This window comes from Nyctibius grandis, chromosome 7 (genome assembly GCF_013368605.1).
Source record: "Nyctibius grandis isolate bNycGra1 chromosome 7, bNycGra1.pri, whole genome shotgun sequence".
Classification (NCBI taxonomy): domain Eukaryota; kingdom Metazoa; phylum Chordata; class Aves; order Nyctibiiformes; family Nyctibiidae; genus Nyctibius; species Nyctibius grandis.
This window is the reverse complement of record NC_090664.1, coordinates 2,584,587-2,602,353: the sequence shown is the minus strand read 5'-3', so window position 1 is coordinate 2,602,353 and position 17,767 is coordinate 2,584,587. Positions and strand designations below refer to the sequence as shown.

Below are 17,767 nucleotides of genomic sequence, written 5' to 3'. Positions count from 1 at the left end.
TTCTGAAGATCCTAACAGATTAAGAAGCTAAATTTTATTCTGTTTCCTGTGCTATGTGGGATTCGCAAATAAGTTGTATATTGCTCCACAGAATTCTGATATGGGGTGTTAACTGCCATTGTTGTAGGGGCTTTAGTTGAGTTAATTTTTAAGGGAATCAGAAGGCAGTGCTGTGTTGAAAACCATATAAATCAGTTCTGCATGTCACATGTTCTTTTAAAAAACTGCTAAATGTGCTTCGTATTTTGATATGTTTCCTATAATCACAGAGACATGGCAGGCAAGAAGAAAGAAATCCAGCTTCAGGTAATTGAATTGAACAATTACTAATTACTTGAACAATTCTAAAGATCAATAGATTTTTTTCTGCCTTTTTAAGATGTCAAAACGTCAATTCATTTTATTTCAGACCATAATAACCAATCAAGAAGAGTGGGATGAAATGCTGCTGACAAAAGGGGTAGTAGGTACTGTCAATATTTTCTGTTTAATGTCTCATGAAGACATTTACAGTTTTTCATACTTATATATCATATCATCTTTAATATACACTTGTCATAAATCTAGAAGATTAGTGCCATATTATAATTTAAAGAAAGGTTATATCAATATATTTATAAATGTATATATTGGTTTTATGAATATACACTGTCTTCTATGATAAATAAATACTTGTCACAAATCATATTAGCCATTATTTTATCCACTGTTATACACACCAATGTTTAGAAAATACCTTTCCAATATTGTATTCTATATGGTAGGGACTTGAACACTTCTGTGGAAGTTTTTCCTAAAATCTTCTACAGACTAAATCAATACTGTACAGTTGTACTTAGCAGTTAATCGGTCAACATTCTTGAGAGTGCATGTTCTATGGTGCATATTATCCCCAGTTTTCAGTTCTCTCAGTCCAATAACAATGTCTCCCAGGTCTCCTAGGAATTGTATTTGAGTAGAAGGAACAAATCTGTAATGGGATCATACCTACAGAGGAGTAGTAAAGGGAAAGAAATTATCTGCGTGGGCTCAGGGAGGTAAAAATCCTGTAGAATAAAGATCTAGATAAGAATGCAAACCAACAGAGGGAAAAGAAAAAGAACAATTAAAAGGAAAATGAGAGAAATGTAGCTGTTTGTATTAATCATCTCAAATGGTATTGTGAAGCAGGTTGTTGATGTCAAAAGTAATTGAAATAAAAGAGGAAACCGTGGTGTATCCACTGACTACATTGATGTATTCATGATGCATTCATTGACTAGAAGAGGACTGAAAGATGCATGTGAATGCCTTCCCAGTACTGTTCCAATGCACTCATAAATATGTCTCATTTTATAAGTTCCACAAGTCAGCTCTTTGTAATTCCAAACTGTTACATTTTAGTCATAGATGTGTATCAAGCTTGGTGTGGTCCGTGCAAACCCATGGTGAATGTATTCAAAAAAATGAAGACTGAGTTTTGTGAAGACGATGTGTTGCATTTTGCAGTGGTAAGGATGTAAATTCTGTATGGAACTTTATTTACATTTTATTTTAAATATATCTTTTTATCTGTCTGCATATACAGAGCTTTCATTTCACTGCCCTTATACCAAGTCGTCACAATTTTGGCCTGGTTGCTTCTTCTGCATATCTCCTCACAAGACTTTGTTTAGAGGTAGATTAGAAATGGTAATAAATATGGAAGGAGCTATAACAGAAAGGGAGCTGATATCCCACAACTTTTGTTTTCCTCTATGAGATTGCAGAAGCATTCAAAAGCCAGACTACATGATTTTTGGTTTTAAGTCTCTACATTATGGATTATCACATTTAAAGTTTTTACAACCCTGAAAAATGCTGCTATACCTTTTTCCTAAATATTCCCTTGTATTTCACTTTTAAGACAACAAAAATGGGGAATTGAAAAATAAATTATCACAAAACTGTAGGAGTAAAAATATTCCTCTACACTAGCAGTATAAAATAGGAGGTATATATCACATTTAAAGTAGATAACTTGGTTTCACAGATTCAGTTCCTCCCAGATGTTCACCAAGCTCATCCTTTCTCTTGCTACTGAAAACTTTCAATTGCCTAATCAAAGCATTTTTGCAGAAAATACGTGTATTGTTTACACACAAAGGAACAGACAGCTATGTTCAGAGGTAATCTCAAGTGCTTTCACAGAGTTGACCACGTCACAAAGAATTTAACACAGTGGATAATCTCTTCTGTCAGGATTGCATGGACTACCTCCTCATTTATGCATGTTATTATAACCTACATGGGAGAACAGGATTAGGATAAGGTATTTTTTGGTGATTAGCTGCTGTAATACGAAGGGAGACCAATCTCACATTACCACACCAGTTTTTTCTTCACTACCAGCAAGTGCCATCAGGACTGCTGGTTGTATTTAAGACTGCAGTTTGAGTGTGTAACACCAAAGTATATAAGACTGCAATTTTCTTGCAGGTATAAAGGCTTGTGTGTGTGTATATATACATGTATGCATACAAATACACATAAGTAAATAATCTTTTTCATCTGACTTCAGGCAGAGGCTGACAGCATTCCCACTCTGAAACCATTTACGAAAAACTGTGAACCTGTGTTTCTTTTTTGTGTTGTAAGTATATCACACCAGTTCCTTTTAATGTGCTGCCTTCTTTTGCCTTAATTTTTCAGTAGATTAAAAAGAAATGTGAAGCTGTATAAATCATATCTTTACATTTTACAGTATGTAGAATCAAATCACCAGATGTTTACTTGAGGCTGTTTCCCATGCCTAAAGCTGTGGTTCTTGAGCACCTTTTTTTGTGGCTATTGCACATACAGACACAGAAGATTTGTGGTAGCCACAGTTTTGGTAGTTACTGAGTGAGAAATCCAAATAAGTTTTCCACACTGAAATGATTATTTTATGCACACTTTCCCTCAGGGGAAAAGAGTTTACATTTCCTGCCACTTTAAGGTTTTTAAGATAAAGAAATAAAATTTCATTTTTCACACCTAAGCAATTGTAACCATTAATCACATATTTATTCTCTCTCACTGAAGGATACAGAAAGACTGTTCTCCTAGGACTCCGCTGTAGAACACTGCTCACTAAGGAGGCAGCGGGGTTTTTGACTTGAGGGTGCTAGGATTAATGGTGAGCCTAGAAATAAACATGGAAAATCAGGTAGAGAAGGAAGGAAGTAAAAGCAAGAAAGGTTCATTCTGAACTAGTAAAGGCAGTAGTAGATTTGGTATTCACTTCAGTGGGCATGGGAAGTGGTCCTGTTGCTGGAAAAAATTAGCAAGATACATCATGTTCCAAAACTCAAGTTAATGTGTAAACTGAGCGACAAAAACGCACCGAGAGTGTTATTTTCTCTTTCACAGAATGGCAAAATTATTGCAGAAGTGAGAGGTCCAGATGCTCCTCTTGTATGTAAGAAAATAACAGAACTAGTGCAAGAAGAGAGGGCAGTTGTAGCTGGAGAGAAGGAACGCACCGAGGTACTCACAAAACAGATACTTAAATATAAATGTGCATTTTAATTACATTTACGTGGTTTCTCTGAATGCCTCTGATAGTGTTTTCTGCAATGTAATCTTTAATACTTTGCATTTTTTTCTTAACAGTGAAATGACATATGTGAGGGGTTTTTTTAGAAATTTCCATTAGATGATAATTTATAAAAACTTAAGAAATATACAGATTAGTTTATTAATACAAGAAATGGAGTAATGGACAAAATGTCACTAGCACATAAAAGTTTTAGTCATCTTTTTTCCTTCAGGACTGAATATTTTTCCTATATAACTTAGTAAGAATTCATCACACAAAACAAATAAAGACATGTCTCACTGCCTGTTTTGAGTGAAAATGGAGATCAAAGAACTCTGCTTATGGTAAAAGGAAACTTTTAAAAAACCATAGGAAAATCAGGCTAGCCCAAGGTCTGTCATAGAATTGTTTGCTTTCCTGGGTAGCAAGTATGTTATTACATCAAGATAAAAGTGTTGTAAAGGTCTGTCAGCTGTGCTTGGTGACTTTAGCTTCGCATTGGTGATGTACTTTTACTGTATCTGCTATTACCTTAGGTAGATGAACTTGTTTTCCTAGAAGAGAAATCATCAGAAGAGAGTGTTGAGGAGAATGAACCCAACGGTAAATAAGTTTGATTTATTTTAGAAATGTTAACTGATAGAAAAAGAACAAATATCTTTTTGGTTATTTGGTTAAGAATTGTGTGTGTCCAGCACTAATAGACCTTCCTTTGATTGAGTTAATAACATGAGAGGTTTTGATTGAGGATATCAAACTGAGGGGGAGTTTTCTTCTGTAAGGAATTAAGATATTAGACTGTCATCATTAGTGTTTCCACCCCACCTTGGGAACCTTTAGAATTCAGGTCCCTGGCAAATAGCAGCAGTGCTACGTGCCAGGAATTTTCCTGTGTAAAACTAGTGCCTGAAGGTCACTTCTACACAGTTTCCGTGTTGGCTATGTAGTTTTGTTGAGATGTGCTTGTTAATCCTTGGATGTTCTACAGAAACACCAAAATGGGGGCAACCTGTGAATATTGGAAGAGTTAATCCTTGAAGGAATGGCATGGCTTGTATCTCAGATTATTTTTAATTAACTCTTTCACCAGACCAGGTTTAAGCACTAAAGAACAGACTTACATAAGAGCGTAAATCCACAATAATAGGATGAGTTTCCAAACAGATTGAAAAATATGCACCATTCTGCTTGTGAGTCTCTTGTCCATGATTTATTTCAGGCTTGACATTAGCTAGGACATACATCTTTTCTATTCTTATTGTTATCCATGGCTATTGAAGCTTCCTACAGCTTCACATATGCACAGAATGTAATTTGGCAATGTTCAGATGGAATAAACTCCACCGTCCTTTCTCTTCGTCTTCTTGGTCTTGCCTTTTTTTTCCTGTGATGAGGCATTAGCTCACTGTCACGCATTAAGTCATGTCCCTTCTCCTTCCTCTTCATGTCGTCTTTATTGTATGGTTCAAGTGATATGTTCCTGACCTCAGCTTCAGCCTATTTTTTAATCATAAACCCTCTGAGACCTAGTAGTAAGATATTATAAATCCTTTACCAATTATATACAGGCTTCACACTAATCCACAGAACATAAACGTGTGACAAAATCAGGGAACAGAGTTTTCAGCTTGGGTTCAGCTTCAGGTTAGGGGATCCCTCAGAAGCCATAATACACTAACAGTTGATGGTAATATTTTCCTTACCATGTGCAGGTACCTATGAGTGTTTTCTAGTATTGGAAACAAGTAGTAGTCTGGTGTTTCCATCAGAGCTACCATTAAGTTATTCCGTAGTGTTTAGGATGTGATAGAATTAAATGTTAACACTTAACTGTAAACCTCAAATTCTACAGCCAGGAACACTTCCTGTTTTAAACATTAGATTATGTTAGCAAACATGTACTTCAACAGTTATTGTAAATGCCTTCAGTATCCACAACGCTAAGGAAACACACATCTACTATGACAAGCAATGCACATTTTACTGGAAATCTCCAAAATTCATATAGATTTTCACTTAATAAATTTTCTCTAGTAATATTCATTCCTTCCACATTTCTAGTCTTGTACATACAGAGCTTCTTCGACAAAGCATCCATCCTGAACTGTAGTTTTTCCACCACACGTAGCTCCATGTGAACCATTTCTCCACCATATGACCCAAAATACCAGTGGTTCATCAGGAATGTGAATTCCAGGGGTGGCAATGATGGTCCCACACTCCAAGACATACTTTAAGTGATGGAGTCACTTATTTTTTGGAACCATTCTTTGGCCATCTCAATGTTAAATTGGAGAAATATTTAGAGAAACCTACTTGTAAGTAATGGAAAATTTAGTTGTGTATTTATTTTGATAAATCTATTTACTGACACATGTTTTCTTCCCTTTCCCAGAAGAAGTATTCAGATATTCTGTTGGAATTATAAAACCTGATGATGTCTTAGAGGGACGCGTAGAAGAAATCAAAGAGAAGGTAGATCAAATTTGAAGATTCCTTCATCCTATTTAGCTAAGAGGCATAGTAGCAAGATGTAAGATTAAGTAGATCCTAATTTATGCCCAGGCTTTAGAACAAGACCTGCTAATGCTTCTCTCACAACGATGACAAAAGCAAGATAATTTTGACATGAAATAATATGGTATTCCGATGGACACTATTGCTTTAATATTTTATGTCACTAGGTGAGGTATGACATTGGTTCATACTGTGTCAATCAGCAACATGTGAAATCTACAAACAGAAAAGTGTCTTTTTTTTTCCCTGTATTGCAATTGAAACAAGAACTAGAAACTGTGGTGGTAAAGTTAACTCTTCACACAGCATCTTTAAGAACTGTAGGCACACATAAATCAACCAACCAGTTCCTTGTGGAAGAGTGTGTGTGCGCAGACACATATAACAACATAACATATGTGTGTAGATGGTGAGGTTAATTCATCATGAATGAGTGCACTAGTAATCAGAGATTGTACACTAATATTTTTCAGTAGTGAAATATTTGTTCCTGTAGTGAAGAATGTGATTCCAGCAAGTACGCAAGGGTGCATCTGAGGATTCAGTACTTGTTTAAGTCATCACACAGTGAAAGAAAAAGTGTTTTGCCTTCCAGAATATGATCCTGTAGGAATGCTCATTTCAATTACAGGAATTTCTCACTGTTTCTGTTACCAAAAAAGTGTGTCATAACACTATATATTAAGATAAAATTATGCTAATTTTAAAAAGTGTTATGACAGGGCCAGTGACCTTGGCAGGAAAGATAATCAGTGTTGTACAGGTTGTTTCTGCAATTACTCCTCCTTGGCCAGAAAGGAAGGAGGTTCAGTAAATGCAAAAGAAGCAGACAGTGCTGGAAAGCAATTTATCTGGAGCTGAGCAGCAGCTACTTGGCTCTGCCTTTATACTGCCTTATGAGTGCCTATGTGTACCCATAGAGTTTCCACACTCAGCCTTGTCAAGTCTGGAAACACTCAGCAGCATCATACGGGTTTTTAAAGAGCAGAGTGATAGTAAACATTAATATTGGTGTATGATCAGTATTGGGGCTGGGTAGTGCCTTTGTTGTTTGACTATCAGTATATGGTATAAACCTCATACCAGTGGACTATGAATTTTGATATAGGTCATATAAGTGTGCATGACTTACACATACTTGAATGTAGTGCACTAATGTAACTTAAAATAGATAATTATAAATTGATTTTATTTTTGTATATTTGCTGTTTCTAAATCCAAGTAGTTTAGCCTAATACAACAATTGTTGAGGAGTACACATTTATATGACTACTATGATTATAATATAGTTTATAACAACATTTTTAGAAGTGGTTGCATGTTAATCACTCACAACGGTTAAAACCAGTTTATTCAATGTTAAATAAAAGGCATTATTAACTACTGAATGAATATATACGTTGAACTGCACTGTATTTTTCATATACATTAACTTAGTGGGCATTGTAATCCTGAATTTAGTGAAGTGCTTTGAAAAGTGGAACGTTAGTTTAGGCAAACGTATAAGTTATATTTGAAATATTTCAGAGAATTTTAAACTTAAGTTAGCTTCCAAAACCAATCAACCTTTAGATTTACAATGACATATGATTTTGTGTATATCCATTTTCAATTGCCACTGAGTAATAACTGAATAATTGCAGATCAGAAATGCAGGATTCGTCATTGAAGCAGCGGAGGAGAAAATGCTAACTGAAGAGCAAATCAGAGTGTTCTATGCCCGGAAAAAAGATCAGGTAAAAACAAACCAAAAACCTAAACAACAGGAATAGGTAAAATATATAATCGTACATACATGTGTTTGCAAATCTCTGGCTTGTAAATTTTTAACATGTTGAAGAACTGAAATAATGTAGATTTAGTACATAGGAAAAAAGAAATATGATCTCTCTTTTTTCCTTATCAACTCATACAAATATGGCTTGGTAACACTCTAACATTCCCACTAAATTAAACTGAACCCCAATTAAATACCAGAACATTTTGTAGTTCTTTCTGTTATCAGAATCTGTATGACCCTTAGCCATGGCCCTAAACATAGGCTAAGTTAGGTGCTGAAACGTAGCACACAACCAAAATCCAGTGTCATCTGTATGACAGTATTCATCTATTTGACGCATACTCTTCCAGCCAGAAAGTAAGTGGTAGTATATATTATATTTTTTCTTCTTTATAGCTTTTATTGTGAGGTAGTACTGGGAATAAGCAAGTACACAGGCACAAAGAGAAAGCATCTCCATAGATGTTCATTTTCTGGCCCTATCCTGTATTAGGAGACAATGAATAGCTAAGGACAGACAGAAAGATCAACAACGAATTCTAAATGAAATTATGTTGGTCACCGTTAAATGGTAGTGGTCTAGCAAACTAGCACCTGGATATTGTCAAGTGCTTTGGCAGTATGATAGCTAACGTTAACTCTACAGAAGGATCTGAATCACAAAAATGGAGCTGCTTAGCAAATATTCATACCTTCTGCTATTTAAAATCTGCATAAGATAGTCAGAGGCTGAATTATATGCAGACAACTGTAGTTTGTTTGATATTATTAAAGGGACCAGTGGAAGGGATCAAAGAAAGGATTGGCATAACCAAAAGAAGCAGCTGGGAAAGTGTTACTGTGGCAATCCAAATGAATAAGAGTGAGACAAGATGGTTCTTACTGAAACCAGAGGGGGAAAAAATCTGATAGTAGTCACCAGATGGCTGCATTATGGTTTAGGAGGGAAGTAACAGAGAGGACTCATAAGGAATCACCAGGACCTTGGTTTCGGCAAAGCTGGGATTCTATTTTAGACAGACACAGTTTTGAAACAGAGGTAAATCTAAGTCATCTTCATGGGAACAGCAGCCAAATATGAGATTAGTTAGTTGTAGAAGGAGACGTGGGAGGAACCAAGGCAGGGAAAAAGGATGCGGTGTTTGATATATGGCAGCACTATTACACCACAGCAGACCCTAGCCAACATTAGGACAGGGAGAATGACAAAACTACCATGAACTATCAGAAGCAGTCCAGAGGTCACTATGCATATTGAGAAGTCAATTATTTGCCATTCTTTAAGTGTAATTCTAAGCTGAAAAGTAATTATGTTAAAGTGACAATATAGAATATAGATTCCTTTGTACTCAGTGGGCAAAATTATTCCTGAGTTAACACTGTGCAAGCTTGCTGAAGGTCCAGAGGTTGCCTATTGTAACAGAATGGAGACTCAAGGTAATAGACCTTAAGATACAACTGGGAGCAGAAATTGTTTCTTTTTAATGGTGATTATGGGTGAGGCAGGAGAGCCAAATCTAATAGCCACATCTATTTCTTTTCACGTGAGCAAGTGTACTTTTGAAGCCACAACAGTATAGGTACTACCTTTATGCATTGTACTAAATGTTTTTGTACTTGCATTCGTTTTGTCTCTTTTGAGTTTGTTCATCTTGTGAAATGGGTTCAGTTTACACATAGATATGAGGATAATTGAAAGAGGAAAGCAATGAATTGAAAGCATACACATGAATATTTCATTCTCATATTATTAAAGGAAAAATGTATCATACATAATCAGATTAGAGCGACTGGTAAAGAAAAGATTTAGACAAATATTTAAAAGAAGAGAAGATATTTGAGGAAATTCACAATATGGAAGAAAAAGGTGACATACAAGGAAAAAAAGATTAAAACTCAACAGCTTCAAAAGTTTTTTTCTGATGAAAATGTACATTTGTAAGACTGAAGGTTGAAACCGAAGGAGTGAAAAGAACATAGAAAAGAGAATGAAGGAAAAGCCTACAATTGTCTTGCAAGTATTTCAGTGTTGAATATTTACAGCCAACTACATGATTTTTAGTTTCAAAAATTATATGTGGAACTGTATTGCAGTTTATGTCACACTATATGTGCTATTGCAAGCATAGCATTTGATCACATAGAGTTTCTAGATAATTCTCTTCACTCTTGTAATTTGCATTTTAACCTGGAAGAAAATGTGATACTTGCTTAATGTAGTTTTATGACTTTATGTAGTTTTTCTCTCAATTAATTGCGTTTTAGACATTTTATAGTAGTGTTACCTCAAGTGGTTGATCAAAAAACTTTCCAAACCGTTTGACGGGGTTTTGAAAGTTTTTGAGTAACATATTTAAATGTCATTTTAGAACAGGAGTTATGACTTACTTAGGAAAGAATAGTCTCATTTCTGTTGATAAATCAGAGTTCCTGCAATTCATAGGGTAAAAATTATGTTTTTTAGGCTGATTTTGATGATTTTGTTAAATTCATGATGAGTGGACCATGCCACATTTTGGTAATCACTAAAAAAGAAGTAACTGATGATATTCCTCACTGGAAAGAACTACGTAAATTGAGTGAGAATGCGCCTGATGAGCTTGATGCTGACGAGCTAGACAGGTAATTACCAGTGAAAATGTGTATATGTGATTCAGTTACAGTATTCGGAGCACACCATAAACCAAGCCACATTCTTACAGACACTCACGTGCCCATGTGCACAGGGTCCAGGGAGTAGGCAGAGCTCTTCACCTGGTCCTTCACAGGACCACAACTGAAGATGCAATCGCGGTTCCTGGGGGAACATAGAAACTCCATGCTTCCTAGCTAAAGATGACAAGCAAAGGGCACTGATCTCTTGTTGTTTCTGAACTAGCCTTGACTGGTTGTCAGACCAATGGGAACAGTGCTACACTTTAAAGTAGTTGTATTCCATGCAATTTCACTTTATACTAGCTTACCCAGACAAGGTGACTGCCAGCATTGCCCACTGAGGGTTGTGGTCTTGCCCATGTTCACTCCTATGTATGCTGGGAGGCTGTAGATGTGACCCAAGGGAGACTAGGGGACACCTGAAGCATGCTGTGCTCCCTGGGACTACTCTGTGAAAGCCAGCAAACAAGTGAGAGGGTTTTCGGTATTTTTCCCCAAGATACATTAAAACATTGTAAGGATTTGCTGTTCACAACCGTGGCACCTTAGAATGTCTGTTTCTCTCCTATCCTGAGTATTTAGTAGAGAATTTTGAAGAGGATAGTAGTTGTATACACTCAATCAATAAAGAGTGTAAAAAGAGCATCAAACAATAATGAGAGAGTTCACAAAAATTCAAATATTGGATCAAGTTTTATATTTAGACAAGAGATTTACTTAAAGCAACGTGAATTTAAATATTTTAAAAAAAGAACTTGTCATAATAATTTATATTTTTGTTGATGTCTGCTGTATCCCTTTCTGCATTAATTTAGCACAACTGGGGAATATTGCATTTTCTGTAGGTGGCCAAGAGTGACTGTGTTTACATAGCTAAACAAACCTTAGATATACAGGCAAGTGACAATGAGAAGTATCTCAAGACAATTCTGTAGTGCTATCATTTTTATGATCATACTGTACATGAATTAAGAACAATCCTTTTATTGATCACTCATTATACCCTATATACTCATCAGTAGTAGTTCTGTCTAGTGAAACAGAGAGACTATTTTGAATAAGCTAGAGGGGACTTAGAAAATCTGCATGGCTGAGATTTCTTTTTCACAGTACATGACAAGGTGCTTTTTGAGAAGATTAATAATTTTCTTCTCAGAAATATTACTTCAGTCATGAATCTGAATTTAATAAAAACTTAGTTTGGCATTGTATTCTTATGTGTCACAAAACTTTAAGAAAGTACATTTTCAAGCAGTCAACTGCTAACACAATGCATGCAGCGACTTAAATACTGTATTACTTTGGGTCTCGTTAGGTTGGAAGGAACTATGGAAACTGAGAGTTTATTAAATATATGTGATGTGCAAGACAGTATAGAAGATGCCAGCAGGCAACTTGCTTTCTTTTTCCCGAATTTTGATAAAGAGAAGACAGATCAAAAAGTTGAAAGGACTTTGGCCTTAATTAGACCTACTCTCTTAAAGGAAAGACGACGTAAGTGTTCATAACTACATTTTCCATCTACGGTTTATAAATAATTCTCGTATTTTGAACTTTAAAAATTCTAACTCTACTAATGAAATGTTCTTAGGTTATATTGTCTCCCCAGCATTAAGCTGACAGTAATCTTTATCAGGAAAAAAGTTACATGGTTAATGTTTTTGATGTATTGAGAATGTAAATGTCAATGCTATTTTGTTCCTTTGCTTGATTTTTCAAGAGTGTCTTTAGATTGTATATATGGATGGAATGTTTCTAGAAGACCTCTCAGAGAAGCTGGAAATTTCAAAGTATAGTGTAGGGGATCATGCTTCCTGCCTTAATAAAGCAGCTGATATTATCCTTGAACAGCAGGTCAAAGGTAGATCAATGGCAAGGTGAAAAAGATCTGATCCGGGATGTTCTATGCTGCATAAGGCAGTGCTGCACAAAGATAGGTCTATACAGACAACGTTTTTACAGATTAAATCAGAAAATCTACCCCATTAGCATGAAGCTCCATCCAACAAGTTTACTTTTTTTCTCGGGCATATATTTTCATTTTTTCCTAGATTCTAGACAGCACCTTTATTTCTAACTGGAGAATCTCTGCACTGGAAATAACCTATACACAGAGATCTGAAAGACCTCTCCTTGTGTATTATATTTTCTTGATTGTTATCTAGTATGTTGCTTAGAGCAGCAGCTTTGCAGTCCATACATATGCAATTATAGAGTTGTTTTGGCTTGTACCAAACACTGCTTACTTATGCCTGTGGTCTTATAACACTTAGTCTAATGAATTTTCACCTATGCAAAATCCTTAGACCTTCTTTTGGTGATAGTAACACATATCGTATACCTCAGTAGGGAATTCCTACTGAGGCTTCTGAAGTGAGAGAAAGCCTTAAGAAGGTGATCATCAGCTTTCTGAGTGTCCAGGCAACTACCGAAGCCCTCTAGCAGTTGCTTTAAATTAATTTTCTGTTCTTCAGTTAAGAAATTAACTAACCTGTAAAAATTTAACATTATGATTGGAGAATCCATGTCATTTCTTCACAAGTGCCAAATTAATGAATGGATGGCAATTTAGCATTATCTCAATATTTTAAACAGATTCTATCATGCAAAGAATAAAGGATGACGGCTTCGAAATAGTAATGCAGAAAGAAATAATCCTAACTGAAGAACAAACACGTGAATTTTACAAAGAGCATGAAGATCAAGACTACTTCCCAGTTCTTCTAGAACAAATGACCAGGTACGTTGAATGAAAAATGAGAATGTGGATCTATGAATAAAACCAAAATTTTCACTATGAATAATTATATATAATAATATATAATTATATATATTATTATTTTTTTTTTTATATATATATATATAATATATATATATTTTAGTAGCTAAAAAGATACTCATGTATCTGAGAGTTTAGTAAAACTCAAAAACCAGGACCAGACAACTGCAGATAATGAGATAATTCCCAAGGATAGTAAATAAACAAATCAGGTTTTAAAAAATTAATAGCTACTCTATATCTCTGTATGTAGGATGTTGAAGCCAGTGGCCAGTTCCACTGATGTGGGTGAAAACAGCTGAGCTCTGCTCTGGAAGGCTGTGTTTAGGCTGTCTGTAGGAGAGTTCTGAAATCTTCATCCAAGCTGTGTGCTGGATTCCTTGAGGAGGAATAATAAATCATGTTTGGCTATTGCCTTCATATGAAGTTGGGACGTGGTTGGGAAAAATACAAAAACTTAGGAGCTGATCAGCATTTTTGTGTCGAATAATAAAGACATAGCCAAATTCTACAACATTCTTGCTGTTATGTTAATGTTCGTAACTCTGAAATTTAAATTTGCATTTAAGCCCCATAAGGTTTTATCAGACTGTAGCTGTTTAAATGGAGATGGGTTTTTAAATCCTCCAATACTAGGGCTCATTTTCCTGGCCTGGACTATGTATAAACAAATTCCTTTTACAAATTACAGGGACTTTAATATTTGATGTTTTAATGCCAGTTTTCCCATTTTGCAGTGGTCCTACTCTTGTACTTGCTCTAACACGAGAAAATGCTATAAAACACTGGAGAACTTTATTAGGCCCAAAGACTGTTGAAGAGGCTAAGAAGGAAAGTCCGAACAGGTAATACTTACAAGAGTAAACTGTCATTCACAGCTTCCAGTTTACTTTCACATTCTACACCTCAATGAATACTACATTCCAACTGGTGTAACTATAGTGCCATCATCTGGAAACTGACATATATTTCTGCAGTTTGTTAAGCTCTTCTTGGAAGAAGTGTTGCATTACACATAGTGACTATAGCATTTTTTGAGAAAATAATGGCTACTAAACATAATGAAAAGCTGAGTTTAAAAACAGGTATTGAGTGAAGGAAGATCTCTTGAGTCAGAGAAAAATCCTTGACTGTTACACAGGAAGAATGCACCTGTAATAACCTTTTGATAATCCTGCTCTGACGGTCGTATGAACAGGTTACTTGGCTAATAAGTTGAATCTTTGTGACCTTGGATGGCTATTTTTAGGCTTTGTGGTCTACAGAAGTATTGTTATTAATTTTCTACGTGCAAAAAATATTGGTAATATCTTATTCTTATTGATTTTTTTTTCTTGAAATAGCACCATTATATTTTAGAACAGATGTTTATTTTCTTAGCTTAATGAAAACTTTCCATCAGTAGCATATTTTATTTGTGACTAAGTTTCTTCTACACAATTTATACATTAACATCTTAGTTTCAGCTGCTTATTTTATTGTCCCAAGAAACTGCTGTGGTATCATCTTACCTGTGGTGATTTATTAAGCAAGAATTGTTATTGTCTTGGAAATATAACAAGATGACAGTTAGGAGGGAAGGTGTTCATATTTCAGGTTGTTAATTAAAAAATTGATTGTTCTTTCTGTAGACAACGAAAGCTTCTTACTCCTACAGAGAGATCATTAAGCACTTAAGTCACCAGATCAACATTCATTTATATTCACTGGGTTAAGGCTAGTCATAGTAGAAGCTCAGAATGACTATTCCATTAAGTAACTTAATCTTTTAATGACTCTTAGTTTACGTGCACAGTATGCAGTCAACAACATACCTATTGGTCAGCTGCATGGTAGTTCCACACCCGATGAAGCTCAGAAGGAATTAGAGTTCTTCTTCCCTCAGGAGCACACGCTGGCATTAATCAAACCTGCTGCTGCTAAGAAGCATAAAGGTAAGTGGTCTAGAAAGTATGGGCTATGCCTACAGTTGCAATTTCTACAAAATATTAGCAATGTACACTGCAGTAAATCATGTCAGATGCATTCTTTTTATTCTTTTTTTTTTTTCGTGCAGAGAAATGCTTTTACATGGCTTGCATAAATCATATTGAGGTTTCAAATGGCATATTTCTTTTGCTTAAGCTGCCTATAGCTCTTTCTTCACACGAATGGTGGTGAATTGAAGTGAGAGAGTTCTTAGCTAAGTTAAGCTGTTTAAAAGCTAAGCATTTGTGCAAACTAGCCATCCAGCATCCTTCTAAGCCAAAGGAGACGAATGCTTTCCAAATTCATGTTACTTAGTTCAGACAGGTATCTCTACTGACTCAAAAGGGGTCAGTGTTCAGTTAGATTGCATTCCCACCCTTGGTTTAACTCACTATTAGACAAAGGGAATGAGAAGGAAAGGTCAAAGTAAAAAGTACACTATGTACAATTTGGAATCTTACCCTGAAGATTTTTGCTACCACCTTTTTTAAACCCTCTATGCAGAGCCTCTTCTTAGCATTCTTCTTTTCTGTCCTAACAAATTTCGGTAGTCTTTCTCATGATAATTCATCATTGGCTTGTGTGAGTCTTTCTTCCCCTCTTGTAACAATCCAGACTGATTTTAGCAGGCCAGCTGGTGTGTGATGTAGCATTACAACTACAGTCCACATTCTGATGTGTCCTCCTCAGTCCACGTTCTATCGACCATGAGAAACAGCAGTGAATGCTACTGGTGTAGTTCATAACAGTCTGGGTTTGTCACCTGCATAGGGATGGATTAGTGCAATGACAATGGGTTCTGTATATTTTAGAGGACTGTTGAAGTGTTTGTCATACTGCCCATGATTGTTTGATATTGTAAGTAGAATTTTAACGGGTATTGGTGATTTTTTTTTAAAAAAGCATGTAGTATTTTCTGAAACTTTTAAAGTTTGGGTGGTTTTTTGCATCTAAACTGTTTCAATCAAGAACGAGTGTGCTTGTTATTCTTCTAGAGGACATTATGCAAAAAGTCAAAGAAGCTGGATTTGCCATCTCGAAGATCAAAGAAGAAGCTTTAACCCGTGAAATGGCTACAGAGTTTTATAAAGATCACAAAGGAAAACCCTTTTTTGAACAGTTAGTGACCTGTATGACTGAGTAAGTGTCTCATTATATAATACTGAGCTGTGTTAGTAGACATCAAACTTTGAATTTACAGTGCCAACGAAATGTACTACACCAAAAGTGGGCTAAGGATTTTACATTCTGTCACTCTTTCTGGCAAGTTTAGTGGCTTCCAGCATGGACTGCTCTTCCTTTAATAGGAAAATTTAAAATTATTTCCAAATTTATGGATAGTGACTATTATTTTGGATTTTTTTCTCAAAAAAAAAGAACTAATTTCTGATGGAATCCTTGTTCTTTTCATGTAGGACAACTATCTTCCTCATAATATTGTTAGTATAGCTGTTGATAAAACAATATGTATTGCCTTGCTTCAGAAATTATTGGGTGAGAATGTTTTTAGGACAAAAAGTCCAAATCCAAATAGCTGATCGTCAATCTTTTTGCTTTCAAATACAGGATATTGTCTTAAACAAAACACAAAATTTTAAAATCTAACAAATTTTAAAATCTAAACAGTTTAACAAAATTCAGATAGTATAATGCTTACCACAACCCTTCATGGTATCTCTGAAGTCAAAGCTAAGTCTGCATCTCAGAATAGTGTAAGAGCTTCTGTGTATTGATTTTACAGGGGCCCATCGGTGATAATGATCTTAACGAAGGAAAATGCTGTGGAAGAGTGGAGGCAACTAATGGGTCCATGCGATCCAGAAGTGGCAAAAGAAACCTCTCCTGAATCAATTCGAGCTCAGTTTGCGCAAGATATGTTGTGTAATGCTGTTCATGGATCATCTAATAGAGAACACGCACTGGAAAGCATTGAGTGTGTATTTGGAGAGATTGATATAGATTGAACAATTAAGATGTAATCTCTGAAAATCGATATTCATGTCATTAAATGCACTTGTCTACCCAACCACCTGTATTTAAGACTATATATACACACAGATTTTCCTTCATACTCCATCCATTTTTTTTATCATCCATTTTTTTGTTATCAGCTTTGCCATATTGCAAAACATACCAACGCAACAAGTAATACCTGCTAGAAGTTTGATGTTAGTAATGGTTTCTTTATGTATGTTTAGTAGATAGTTTTTCTTTTATCACTTTAGTAGATTTATGCCTTTCCAATTGTTGCAGGAGTCTAAGGTGCTTTGTATATAACTACCTTAAAAAAAACAGGGTCAAGGAAGGTCGTTAAAACACTATTAATGACCAGTAGTCTGCCTGAACTGGATTGAGTCCTCCAGTTCAGGCAGACCACAAAGGAGAAATGCTGAAAGGTAGTGGAGGTACTACTGCAACATGGAGGCAGGGAGCAGCAGCAAGCGTGGGAATGCTCCACAAGGGAGAAGGAGCCAGGACCCAAGCATGACCACAGCATAGGCTGTGCCCTTACTGGTGGGGTGCAGCCCCA

At 35.6% G+C, this 17,767-nt stretch overlaps 1 protein-coding gene across 1 annotated transcript; it reads left to right on the top strand.

The window, feature by feature from the left end:
- Nucleotides 1-273: 273 nt before the first annotated feature.
- NME8 (NME/NM23 family member 8) lies at nt 274-17,201 on the top strand. The gene is made up of 16 exons (XM_068404379.1): nt 274-306; nt 410-467; nt 1,384-1,490; nt 2,540-2,611; nt 3,370-3,486; nt 4,075-4,141; nt 4,442-4,450; nt 5,934-6,013; nt 7,699-7,791; nt 10,300-10,457; nt 11,806-11,984; nt 13,086-13,230; nt 14,007-14,114; nt 15,052-15,203; nt 16,233-16,377; nt 16,979-17,201. Exons 1-16 carry the CDS (start codon nt 274-276, stop codon nt 17,199-17,201), a joined length of 1,746 nt encoding a protein of 581 aa, XP_068260480.1.
- The last annotated feature ends 566 nt before the right edge of the window (nt 17,202-17,767 follow it).

Excerpts from the sequence above, each read along its gene's own strand:
- NME8 (XM_068404379.1), top strand. The coding sequence starts at position 274 with ATGGCAGGCAAGAAGAAAGAAATCCAGCTTCAG. Across the intron at positions 2,612-3,369 it reads CTGTGTTTCTTTTTTGTGTT|AATGGCAAAATTATTGCAGA; the intron begins GTAAGTATATCA and ends TCTCTTTCACAG. Across the intron at positions 7,792-10,299 it reads ATGCCCGGAAAAAAGATCAG|GCTGATTTTGATGATTTTGT; the intron begins GTAAAAACAAAC and ends TATGTTTTTTAG.